Source organism: Vulpes vulpes, chromosome 3 (genome assembly GCF_048418805.1).
Source record: "Vulpes vulpes isolate BD-2025 chromosome 3, VulVul3, whole genome shotgun sequence".
Lineage (NCBI taxonomy): Eukaryota > Metazoa > Chordata > Mammalia > Carnivora > Canidae > Vulpes > Vulpes vulpes.
In genome coordinates, this window is record NC_132782.1 from 129,601,495 (window position 1) to 129,614,110 (window position 12,616).

Consider the following 12,616-nt stretch of genomic DNA (forward strand, 5'->3'; position numbering starts at 1 on the left):
GGCGGGCGGGGGCCGGCGGAGCGGCGGGCGGCCCGAGGCTCCTTAAAGCGCGCCGGGCGCGGGCTCCCCCAGACTCGGGGCTCCCCGCGCCCCTCCCGCCGACACCCGCTGCCCCGCGGCGCCTCCAGCCCGACCTCCGCAGGCCTCGGGGCGCGACGCCGTCCTGCCAGGAGCGAGCGAGCGAGCGCCCGCCGGGCCATGAAGACCCGCGCCTGCCCCCGGGGGCCGCGCGCCGAGGCTGCCGCCGCTCGGCTGCTCCTGCTGGCCTGGGCCGTCCTGCAGGTGGCCGGGGCCTCAGGTGAGTGGCGCCCCGCCCGGGGCAGGGGGCGCCGAGCTGCCCGCAGGTGCCCGCAGGTGCCCGCCGCGGCGCTCTCAGCCCCCGGGCTCGCGTTACGGGCGGGGAAGGTGACCGCGACCTTGGAGGTGATGGACGGAGACCTGCCCCCCCCCCGCCCCGGGCAGCGCGCGGTGCTGCCGCTGCCCCCCGCTGCACGTGCACCTTCCGTGATGAGCGGCCCTCGTGGTCTCTTCTAGAACGTCTTTGTTTTAGAGCCGGGGAGAGGCGACCCTGTTGCAAAAGTGCGCGCTCGGGCCGGAGCGCAGCGCAGCGCAGGTGGTGCAGGCTCTAGGCCCTGCGGGGGCCGAGCCGCGCCGCATCCCACCGGGCCCGGGGACCCAGCCGGCCGTGCGGCAGGCCTGTCCGAAAGCTTCCATAGAGCGACGTGTTACTTAAAAAATGGACAAAGTCAAGATTGGCTGGCTTACGGTTTGCAGCCCTAACCTCCCTCACACGTGTAGGGTCTGCCTTTTTCCAGAACTTACCCCAGCCCTCCTTCCCCGGCCTGCCCCGGTGAAGCCACACTGACTGGGCTGGCCTTAGACTTTCCGGAGGCTGCCGGCTCCTGAGCTGTGCTTCTAGGTCAAATTACATCAGGGCTTGCCCCCATGGATGATTTCAAACAAGGACTTGGATACAGATCCTTGCCTGTTTTTTGTTTGTTTGTTTTGTTTTCTGTTGGTTTTTTTAGATTGCAAGGTCGATCTTGCCATGAGGAAACTCAGAGAATTTAATTCCGAAAATTAAGAAAAACGTAAAGACTTCTTTTTGTCTTGATAATTCAGGAATGAGGCTTTTGCAGTTAGAAAAAAAAAAATGAGGTTTATGGTGATGTTGGGGGAGTGAGATGTTTTATACCATCAACATGAAGTCATGTGCTGAGTTCGTTTAATAATAGTTGTTTCTCTATTGTTTAAAGGCACTGCAGATGTAGTCGTAGCATATAATTTAACTTGGAAATCAACTAATTTCAAGACAATTTTGGAGTGGGAACCCAAACCCATCAATCATGTCTACACTGTTCAGATAAGGTAAGCTAGGTACAAAAAAAAAAAAAGAAAAATCAGGTTTTTGATGTTTCCACTTCCCTGTGCTGAATACAAATGTCTTTAAAGCAGATTAATAGATGAGAGTATTTAACAGGTAACAAAGAGGGCATTCGTGGTAATTTGCTGGCCAGAGCCATACTCTAGGAAGCCTGCAACATTGCCACAACTTAAACTGATAGAATGTTTTACTTGGTTTTTAGAAGTGATGGGAAAATTCGTAAGTGGAGTTCCAGCTGGGTGTCGGTGAACCTTCTAGAGCAGGCTGTGGCAGCATTGGAAGATCGTGTTCTTAATCGATGCTAACCAACCCCATGTCTTTTTCCTGGTTAACTGTCTAGACAGTGAGCCAGATCTGACATGTTGCAGAGGGAGCAGGGAGGAGTACAAATGTATACATTGCCCTAAAGCAGTGTTTGATTCACTAATCTTTGGACCCGGAGTCCAATTCAGTTGCATACATGATCTCGGAGGAGATCAAATTTGTGACTCACTAAGCCCCGAAGAAATACTCCTCATCCATCCTCCTCTCCGACTGACAGCTCTCCCAGGAGCTGGTGATTGGGCATTTTCGGTCTGAATGTCAGTCGTGTGCCACCTGTCTTCCTTGACGGTTTTCCCCATAGTTTTGGTGAGTTTCTGGTTTCTGCGATGTTCTAGGAGGCTTGCTAGACACCTTATAAAACAGAGGAGAGCTGCTGCGGAAATGAACACTAATTAAAGGCACAGTAGAGTCACTGGCTAAAAATTCAAGGTGTTTTGCTGTTTTGTTTCAGCTTGTGTCAAGCCTTTTATATACTATTAGGAACATAACTCCTAAGTTCGAGTGGGTCTTTTAGGTACATGTCCTTGTTTTTCAAAACGAACTTCATGACGACTCTTGATAAACGGGGAGGAGAATTTGTGTGTTTGTGTGCATTCATGTATAGATAGAGTTTCACACAGGAGTTTCATAACCCCTGGTAATAATTATGCTTATTGTCAAACTTGTCCATTCAGATTCCACTAATTGAGAATTAGTAATTAATTCCTCTGATGCAGAACTGAAATTTACATTAGTAAAACATCTTCCTTCTGGATAATGAAAATATGACTTCAGGAGGAATGCTTATTCCTAAATATACGCAATCTTATGTTTGGTGAATACGTGGCAACATTTATGACCGATCTGATTTTTAAACATAAGCCTCTGTGAACTCTAAGTTCTCAGACTTTCCAAGGCTGCCGCTATTTCAGTGAACACGTGCCCTGATGTGCACACATCCTAGCAGAGCTGCAGTTTGGAGGGGCCTGCAGATGGGGATGAGGGGTTCCTGCCAAGAGCCTGACCTCCCACACTCCTACCTCCTGCACTAGAGAACCTGTGGGCAGTTCTGCACCCCTGCCCTGCAGGAAACCAGCATTCTTCTTCAGCCTCCCTATGGGTAAATACAATTCTTGGGTGAAAAGGACCATGGCAGTCTTATTAGGGAAGAGGAAACTTGCCCGGGGAAGGTGAGGGATTTATTCGTGACTGCCCTGGTAGTGAGTGCCCAGCCAGGTCTGGAACTGGGGTCTCCCCATCACCTGCTTTGGTGGGTCTGCCCCAGTCTGATGTGAGGCCCCAAAGCTGGGAGGAGGAAGGAAGGCCATCCCCACTGCGTCTCCTCTGTGGGCTTCTTCCCTCTTGGTTTTCCGACCCTAGAGAAAGCTTTTTGACCTGCTGGTCTTCTTCACCCATCCACCCTCACTACCAGCCTGTCTCCACCCACAGGGCACCACTGCTCTGCCTGGAGCCCCTGCTTGGAGCGCCAACTGCCTTTTTCCCCCGTGGAAAGTTTTCAGTGGTAGTTGGGAAGTGCTATTGGCTCCAACCTTAGCACCCAAACATCACCTGTAATACAGATTCTATGGAAATGTTCTGAATTCTTTAAATAAACTTCCAAAGCTTCTAGAAAACAACCTGCTCCTAAATTGGTGAATCTGGCTTCTGCTGGAATTTCTTAGTAATTCCAGTGGGACATTTATTATTTCCAAATTAGGAGGTTTTGCAATACCTAGAGGAAGCTTGAAGCCTTTTAAATGCCTTTTGATGCTGACAATAGCATTTAGAGGAATTTGGTACAGAACTGCCCCCTTCATTACCTGTTCACAGGACTTGACTACTTGAGGGGACCTAGGTGCTTGTGCTTTCACCAGAGAAAGTTAGCTGTGATTTCTGTGTGTGAGCTGGGAGGAACCGAATACCTATCTCAGATGGAATGCGGCCACGGAGCCCAGCAGGCTTTCCCCTGTTAATCTGAACAACATGTGTGCCATAGCGATAGAGAAGACGCGTCATGTTCTCACTCACTTTTTAGAATAGAAGTGATATAAATATTAAAAATGCATTTTGGTCATTCTGGGATTAAGGAAGCCTCTCTTATCACAGAAAGTCAGAGAAATCTAAGAAAGCAAGATATTTCTCTATCAGTCTCAGTTTGTGAATTTTAGAACAAAGAGTATAGTTGCCTATACGCCCTCACCCACGATAATTTAGTTCAGATTTTCTACAATATGTACTTACGGCTCTTATGTGTGAACTGAGACAGTTGAATCCATATGGCAGCTCATTTTCCCCAATTCAACCCAAAAGTGCAAACCACCTAGCAGTCAGCAAGGTCTGGCTATGTGGGCCCCCTGTTAAGCCCTGCTGCTTAAGGGGGAGCACACAAGGGATGGACCCCGGTACCAAGTTCGAAGTAAGTGCTTCAGTGGAGCTATGGGCACAGGGAAGGGAGAGGCCAATTCTGAGAAAGAAGATCTGGAGATTCCTGGAGAAAGTGGGATTGGAGCATGGTCTTGAATGATGGGCAGGGCTCTCTGGTGGTCTGCGGTGCTGAAGGAAAGAGCAGTGTGGCTGTCAATTTATGTGGGACAGAAACGCATGGATTCAGTGGCAGGGACACTCGTCTACAGACGTTTTGGTCCTTTAGTTTCATGGTTAGCAGTTCCTTAAACTGTTTCTTCTTCAATGATGTCTCTCAAAAGAAAGATCTGCCTTAGCCTCTTCGTCTCTCGGACTGTTAGATCCCACCTGTATTGTTACGTGATCATCTTTGGTGGGCTGTATTCGCATCCAGCAGAAGTGAGGGAGGCAGGCAGCATAATGAGACGGACAGACTCAGCTCTCACCTCATTAGCTACGTGACCTTGTACAAGTTACTTAGTGGTTCTGAGCCTGTGTGAAAAAGATCCAATAACTTCTTGGAAGGATTATAGCAAATGAAGTAACCTGTGTAAAGGGCTCTGTATAGTAGCCAGCATATAGTAGATTCAGTGATAAATAACCACACTAATCACGATCACAATCAAATGTAATATATGGAATGTATTATTTATGTAGATTCTATTATTACTACATTGACTATGTTCCACATAGAATATAGAATGTGATAAAAACATGTTGAGGGGATCCCTGGGTGGCGCAGCGGTTTGGCGCCTGCCTTTGGCCCAGGGCGCGATCCTGGAGACCCGGGATCGAATCCCACGTCAGGCTCCCGGTGCATGGAGCCTGCTTCTCCCTCTGCCTGTGTCTCTGCCTCTCTCTCTCTCTCTCACTGTGTGCCTATCATAAATAAATAAAATAAAAAATTTAAAAATATATATATTAAAAAAAAAAAAACATTTGAAATAGGGGCTCTTGGGTGGCTCAGTCAGTTGAGCATCCAACGCTTAATTTTAGCTCAGGTCATGATCTCCGGGACATGAGATCGTGCCCCACATCGGGCTCCTCGCTGGGTGTGGAGTCTATCTGGGATTCTCTCCCTCTTCCTCTGCCCCTACCCCCAATCATACTCATACTCTCTTTCCCTCTAAGTAAAATCTTAAAAAAAATAAGTGTGGAAGAGTGTTATAATAAGTAGACTATAGCAAATAATTGGGTCTTGATGGAAAATTGCTCTCTCTCCCATGTAACTGTAATGAATTGTTTACATTTTAAGAAAGATATCTGGGGGGCCTGGGGGGCTCAGTCAGTTGAGCTTCTGCCTTGGGCTCAGGTCACAGTCTTGGGGTCCCAGTTGGGCTTCCTGCTCAGCAGGGAGCCTACCTCTCCCTCTCCCTCTGCCCCTCCCCCTGCTTGTTGTTTCTCTCTTCCTCTGAAATCAATAACATCTTTAAAAAAAGGTATTTAACAAATGGTCGAGAGCACAGACCCAAGCAGGCAAACTGCTGGCTGGCTCAGAGTCCTGCTGTGTGACTTTGAGCTGGTCACCCATTGTCACCTTGCCTTATCTATGAAAACCGAGTAATTACAGAGCCATTCCCGGCTTGCTGGGAAGACTCAGACACCCCAAGAGTGCTCAGCATAGCAAATGCCCGCGCAGACTGCGTGTGGGTGCTGTTAGTATAACACAGTGCCACAGCCAGAGAGCAATCTGCCTCCGATGCAAATCATGATGTTTCATGCCTCTTCCTTCCTTCCTTTAGCCCTAGACTAGGAAATTGGAAAAGCAAATGCTTCTACACCACAGACACGGAGTGTGACCTCACCGATGAAATTGTGAATGACGTGCATCAGACATACCAGGCACGGGTCTTTTCCTACCCAGCCGATGCCACTGACTACTCTGGGGAGCCTCCATTTACAAACTCCCCAGAGTTCATACCTTACATAGAGAGTAAGTACTCTTTGTAATAACCTTGCATTCTTGGTCTGAATATTTTTGTGACTCTTAGGGCCTATTACATAAAGAAAACACACGCTCTTTCTCAGAAATTGGTAAATGCCACAGCCCCCTTGGCTCATTCCTGCTGCATGGTAGGAGGTTCACAGAACGTAAACTGTGCAGTTGCTAACACTGACACGGAGTAACCTTCTCCGGCCGCCTGTCCCCAGGCCCTCCCAGGAACCGGCTGCATGAGGGGCAGGGGGGTAGGAATCCACCAAAGCCGGAGAGTCAGCATTGCCCCCATGGATATCTAGGAGCTTCTGTATTACAGATGCACATAAATCTCCTGAATATTCTCTTCCATCGTGAGCCCAGAAGTCCCAGGTTAGGGTTTCCACAGTCACAAATCCGTGGGGTAGGTCCAGTCTCCCTCTAAGTCCACGATCAGGCTTGCCGGCCTCTTCAAATCACCTGACCACGCTCGGAGTCCCGTGACACCGTGATGTGCCGACACTTGCCTGGCCAGCCCCGGGCCTGCCTCCTTCATGCTGGCTTTGAAAATGAGGAATGCTTCCCTCCCTAACCTTCGGCCCAGTAAGCTGACCTTAGCATCTAGAAAGGGAATGCAGAGGACTCCTGCCAAGTGGATTTAAATGTGAGGTTTTTTCTGGCCTGGACAATGGTTCTGAACTAGGTATTTTTAATAAACAAATGTAGCACGTTAAGAAGAGTGAAATCAGCTGCTCTTTTCAGAAGAGAATGAAAGGTTGGAATGAAAATATGTGAATGAAAGTTTGATCAGTGCTTAGTCCTTACCCTCTGGGGGCCACTGAGAGAGCACCTTTCTCCGGGCGGTGGGGAGAGGCCCAGCGCCGTCCTCCACCTTTCCCCTCCACCGTCTACTTTGAGGGGTGGAAATAGGAAGCAGCCTAACCCCATGTAAATCCGTTTGCCTTCCCTGAGCCCCTGTGGGACAGAGCCTGTCTTCACACTCCTCTGTGGCCTTCACTTGTGTGTCTCCCGTGGCACTCAGCCACCCTCAGGGACCGTGCAGGATTGGTGATACTCACACCCGCTTTGGTCGTATCCTCAGGAGTTCCTTTTATAGTTCTTGAGGTTTTTGTAAGCCATTTCAAATCCTTTCGTGGTGTAAGACAAAATATTTTATATAGTAATTTTGCATGTGCTCTCCTACACACACACACACACACATTTGTGTGTAATTCATGTTGAGTTACTGGGATTTAATCTACTGTCATGCAGCCTAAGCACAGCAGATGACTGAGCCATTGCAGAGACCCAGTGGTTCTTGAGGTACCAAGGGCACAGCCCAGCCTTTCCCACATCCCCTAATTTATTGTATCTAAAATATAGAATCTCCTACAACTGTATTGTTTAGTATGACAGCCACTAACCACATGTGGCTCTGGAGCACTTGAACTATGGCTGAGGCTATATACATATAAAATATATAGTGGATTTTGAAAAGTATCTCCAAAAATTTTTATATGGATTACATGTTAAATGATAATATTTTAGCTATTTGAAATTAAACAAAATGTATTATTAAAAGTAATTTCAGGGCAGCCTGGGTAGCTCAGCGGTTTAGCGCCACCTTCAGCCCAGGGCGTGATCCTAGACCGGGGAGTCCCACGTCGGGCTCCCTGCATGGAGCCTGCTTCTCCCTCTGCCTGTGTCTCTGCCTCTCTCTCTCTCTCTCTCTCTCTCTCTGTATTCTCATGAATAAATAAATAAAATCTTTAAAAAAATAAAAATAAAATAAAATAAAATAAATAATATAAAAGTAATTTCAGCTGTTCCTCTTTACATTTTCTAACGTGACTACAAGGAAATTTAAAATTCCGTCTTTGTTCTGTTTTATGTGCCCTGGGAAGCCTCGGGGTTTGGCTCGGGAGCCACTTAGCTTACTACTGCTAAGTGAGCTGATTCGATGCAGGGGTTCACGAGGGATGACCGGGTTGTCTCGAGAACTAATGGAATTCTACTTGGCATAGAATTTTTGGTTCCATCAGAGCTCGTTTTCTATGTTGTAGCAAAGCTCGGACAGCCAACAATTCAGAGTTTCAAACAAGTTGGCACGGAACTGAATGTGATCGTACAAGATGCACGCACTTTGGTCAAGGTGAACGGCACATTTCTAAGCCTCCGGGATGTTTTCGGCAAGGACTTAAGTTACACACTTTATTACTGGAAAGCTTCAAGTACAGGAAAGGTGAGGATTCTTTCATTTGCTTTTATGACTTGTTTTAAATTGTGGATCTCTGACTTTACAGCCCACTTCCTCCCTCAATTCAAAAATGCCAGAATGGGGTGGGTGAGAGGGCAGCGTGGTGGCGGGGCGGGGTGGGGGGGGCACTACCTGTGACGGGGTGCGGCCCCTCCGATACTCAGGCTCCTCCGCCAAGGACTGAACTGGGTCATCTCTAAGGCTCCTGCCGGCTCTCCCATTCCTTCCTCTCTGGAGGGTCCCGGAGACAAAATCGGTTTTCCATTCAAATTTTTTTTTTTTATTTATTTATGATAGTCACAGAGAGAGAGAGAGAGAGAAGCAGGCTCCATGCACCGGGAGCCTGACGTGGGATTCGATCCCGGGTCTCCAGGATCGCGCCCTGGGCCAAAGGCAGGCGCTAAACCGGTGCGCCACCCAGGGATCCCCGGTTTTCCATTCAATGATGAAATGTTTCTTTCCTTTTTTCCTTTATTGCAAATATCTTCTAGAGGAGCTAAATTGGGTTGGATGTGCCTAAATTGGATATTTTTGGTCTTGGAAGAAGCATCGTAGCAGTTAGCAGGGGGAACAGATCAGCCAAGTCACTTCTAATCCTCTGTATGTCAAGTGTGTCCCTGCGGGCTTTTACCTTCACAATGACTTAGCAAAGGGGAAGGAATTCACTCTGAGCCCAGGTGAATTAAGAACTCTTCGTCTTTTAACAGAAAACAGCCAAGACAAACACTAATGAGTTTTTGATTGATGTGGATGAAGGACAAAACTACTGTTTCAGTGTTCAAGCAGGGATTCCATCACGGAAAGCTAACCAAAAGAGTCCAGAAAGTCCCATTGAGTGCACCAGCCACGAGAAAGGTATGTTCAGAGGTGAGTGGCTCTACCATCATTCATCTGGGAGGCATGGATACCTTCCGGAACACCGGCTCCACCCTCAGAACCAGGGTGTACTTTTGTTCAGGGAGAAACAGCCTTGTTTTTGTTGTTGTTGTTGTTTGTGTTGTGTTGTTGGGGGGTACTCTTACAATTTTAGGCATTTGGAAATGTTTCTGTGTTGTTCCCTTGTCTTAGCTAGTGTTTTCTTGAGCACCTATCCTGGGCCAAGCCCTCGGCTGAGCACTGGACACATGGTGCATGTTCAGGATTTAGCATTAAATCACAGACTTCTCTGGATATTTTTTCATACTTAAATTCTGATCCTGGGAGTTATGGGGGAGTTTCTAGACCAGCTGTAGCAGCACCCAATAGACATTTGTGGGGATCCACCATGGGCTGTTGTCACAGAAGACAGAAAGTCTAACCCCTGAAGGGAAGATATTGAGTGTATCGGATATACCCTCGCCCACGTGTGTGCACACTCGGGGCCCAGGCCCCTTGTGAGGAGTGATTCCTACCTGGAAATGCTGCAGGGGCTCAGATTCATCCAGTGAAGCTGAAAGCCTGAGTCTCCCTCCGGGCTTTATAAGCAAAGTACTCTGAGGACATCCAGGGAACAAAAGAGTCCCCGGATAACTCCATGGTGAGACAAGATTTGAAAATTTAAAAACACTTTTAGATAAATTCTCTCCTATTGGTTGACCGTGATGGCTCTACTTCTGGTCCTGCACCCCTTTGGGCCATCAGAGCCACAGTCCTCGCAGCCGTCTCCCTCAAGCCAACTGGAGCTCCACTGCCTGTCTCCACACACACCCAGATCACTGCCTCCCTGCCGCTTTGCCATCTACTGAAATGTGTCCTTGAGAACCATTTCAAATGCCACCTCCACCAGGAAGGCTTCTTGGCACCCCAACCAACCATCATCTCTCCTTCACCAGAACCCTGCTAGCACTCAGTGCCTCGCTGTTTGCACTGATCCTTGGTCTTCTACCGTATTATCATCCTGGCCACCAAACGCAGCATTATTTTTAGCCACTTGCTCTAACAGCTCTTCCTGCTCCCATTTACATGTACCGTTTCCAGGCTGTGAACATTATCCAGTTTATTAAATAGCCCATTAAATGATTTTCACCACTGTCAACTGCCCTTAAACATCTAGGCTTTGGCCAATTCTTTCCTAATCAAAGTCTGTTGTGTTGGAAAGAGTGGAAGGAAGGAAATTTTAAATTAGGCTAAAGCAGGCTAGTGTAATTTGGGGTTGTGCTCTCAGTTTTGCCCACTGATAAAGGGGAAGCTCTCAAAGTTGAAGTTGACTCTACCTTTTGTTTTTTAGAAATGTTCCTCGTCATTGGAATTGTGGTGCTCGTGGTCATCATCTTCACCATCATCCTGTCTGTGTCTCTGTACAAGTGCAGGAAGGTGCGAGCAAGGCAAAGTGGGAAGGAGAGCACCCCACTCAATGCTGCATAAAGAAGGTGCCCTTGGAGCTGCCAACTGCGACAAAGTTTATGTTGCACTGTGACCAAGAACTTTTTAGAGAATAGAAATATATAGAAACACAAATGAGTATTTTGGAGCCCGGAGACAGCTTGGGCTCACAGAAAGCTCTTTATGGGACCTGTTCTCATGATTAGCATTCTGGTTTCGGCAGCAGCATTAGACACTTTGGAATGTAATGAATGTACAACCCAGTCCAAGTTTTTAAAATTTCTATTTTAACACTATGGTACTTTTTGCACATACCATGTTTTAGAATGTATATTCTGCACCCCAAATGACACCAGGTTGTCTAATCAAAAACAAATGAACAAAAGGTTTAAGAAATCCTGGGTAGGTGTTTGGAAAACTTTTGAGGTGACTTCAAATCATGTGGGAGAGTAAAATGGAAATTGGGTGGACTTTTCTAACATATAACATTGTTTTGTGATATATGGTATTTAGGTTCTTCTTTTTTGAGTTCTTTTGGAGGTTCAAAACAATTGGCAAACTTTGAATGTGTTCAATGCAGAAGACTTCTGTTTTGGGGCACATTTCCTAAAGTGCCTTACTGTTTAGCACTTTAACTGACTCAGATGCTGTGGATTAAGCACTTGACAGCTAACTCTATTTTTATAAGACTACTATACACACCATATAGAGGTGATGATTTAAGGTACTACAAGCTTTTATGGTCCATATTGTATATATTTATATAATTTTTTAAAAGGTTTTATACGTGGGGATTTTCTATTTATAGAAGTAATATTGTTCTGTTTGTATATATTGAGATAATTTATTTAATATACTTTTATATATAAATAAAGGTGACTGGGAATTGTGACTATTGTATTTATTATATCTTCCATTTTGTTATTTATGGTTTGGTCTTTGTATTAGTTGGCCCTGCTGCAGGAACAAATGACCCAAAAACTCTCAGTGGCTCCCCACCACATTATCTTGATTTCTCACTTACATTAGTTTGATGACTGCAAGTTGACTGCAAGTCTTCTTAATTATGTTCTCATTCTAGGACCCAAACCAAAGGGGAAGACTCTTTGGGTCAGGGCAGAGGGAAAAGCAAATAACTAGTCACAACGGCAGCCATGCCTTCAAGCTTTGAGAGACCTCTTAAAACTTCTGCTCACATGCCACTGCCCCGGGCAAGACACCCGACCACGCGTGACAATATTCTGCCTACAGGGAGGCACCACCAGTCACACAGCAATGGCAGGGCTACATGGTATCCCAGGACGGGAGAAAATTTCACAGTCTATTGCAGATTTAGAGGGGGCAACTATTTCCTATTGGCATTAGTTTGAGTTGCAGATGAAGGCTGGAAAGGAGAAAGGAAAGATTCTTTGGACTATCATCTTGAAAGAAAATCAGAGAGAGAGAGAGAAGTGGAGGCTCCCTAGAGTTTATTAAAAGCAAACTAGATTGGGACGCCTGGGTGGCTCAGCAGTTGAGCATCTATCTGCCTTCGGCTCAGGGCGTGATCCCACAGTCCCCGGATGGAGTCCTGCTTCTCCCCCTGCCTATGTCTCTGCCCCTCTCTCTCTCTCTCTCTCTCTCTCTGTCTGTGTGTGTGTGTGTGTGTGTGTCTCATAAATAAATAAATAAATAAATCTATCCATCTTTAAAATGAAAAAAGCAAACTAAATTGAGAGTAACTCGTGGGTAGGACTGGGTCTGGCTCATGTTTATGGCCCTTTGAAGACCCAACCAGTAGGCTCCTGCTCATGGCCGAGTCCCAGTTGACTACATTACTTCCCTCTAGAGCATAGACATAGAGAGTCCACCATTCAAATACGAATAAAATACAGCAGAACCGTCTTGATCTCACAGAAGTATTGAAAGAGGATTCTAACTAGAGATGGAAATGAGGCTCCTGGCACCTAGTCGGGCCACAACCGACTGGGAAAGGCTGGGCCCGTGCAGTCTAGGAAGAGCATCCAGATGGCTCAGCCACCTGGAAGTGCCCCCCACCCCTCACCACCCCACC

General features: G+C 47.0%; 1 protein-coding gene across 3 annotated transcripts; it reads left to right on the plus strand.

Moving 5' to 3' along the window:
• The first annotated feature begins 38 nt into the window (after positions 1-38).
• Positions 39-11,455, plus strand: F3 (coagulation factor III, tissue factor). Of its 3 annotated transcripts, none has more exons than XM_072754567.1 (6): positions 39-298; positions 1,257-1,368; positions 5,833-6,023; positions 8,069-8,247; positions 8,970-9,129; positions 10,469-11,455. In XM_072754567.1, the coding sequence occupies exons 1-6, from the start codon at positions 199-201 to the stop codon at positions 10,603-10,605; spliced, it is 879 nt and encodes a 292-aa protein (XP_072610668.1). In that variant the 5' UTR covers positions 39-198; the 3' UTR covers positions 10,606-11,455. The 3 variants fall into 3 exon arrangements, with proteins under 3 accessions (XP_072610668.1, XP_072610669.1, XP_072610670.1); XM_072754568.1 differs by having other exon boundaries at positions 8,970-9,117; XM_072754569.1 differs by lacking the exon at positions 8,970-9,129.
• The last annotated feature ends 1,161 nt before the right edge of the window (positions 11,456-12,616 follow it).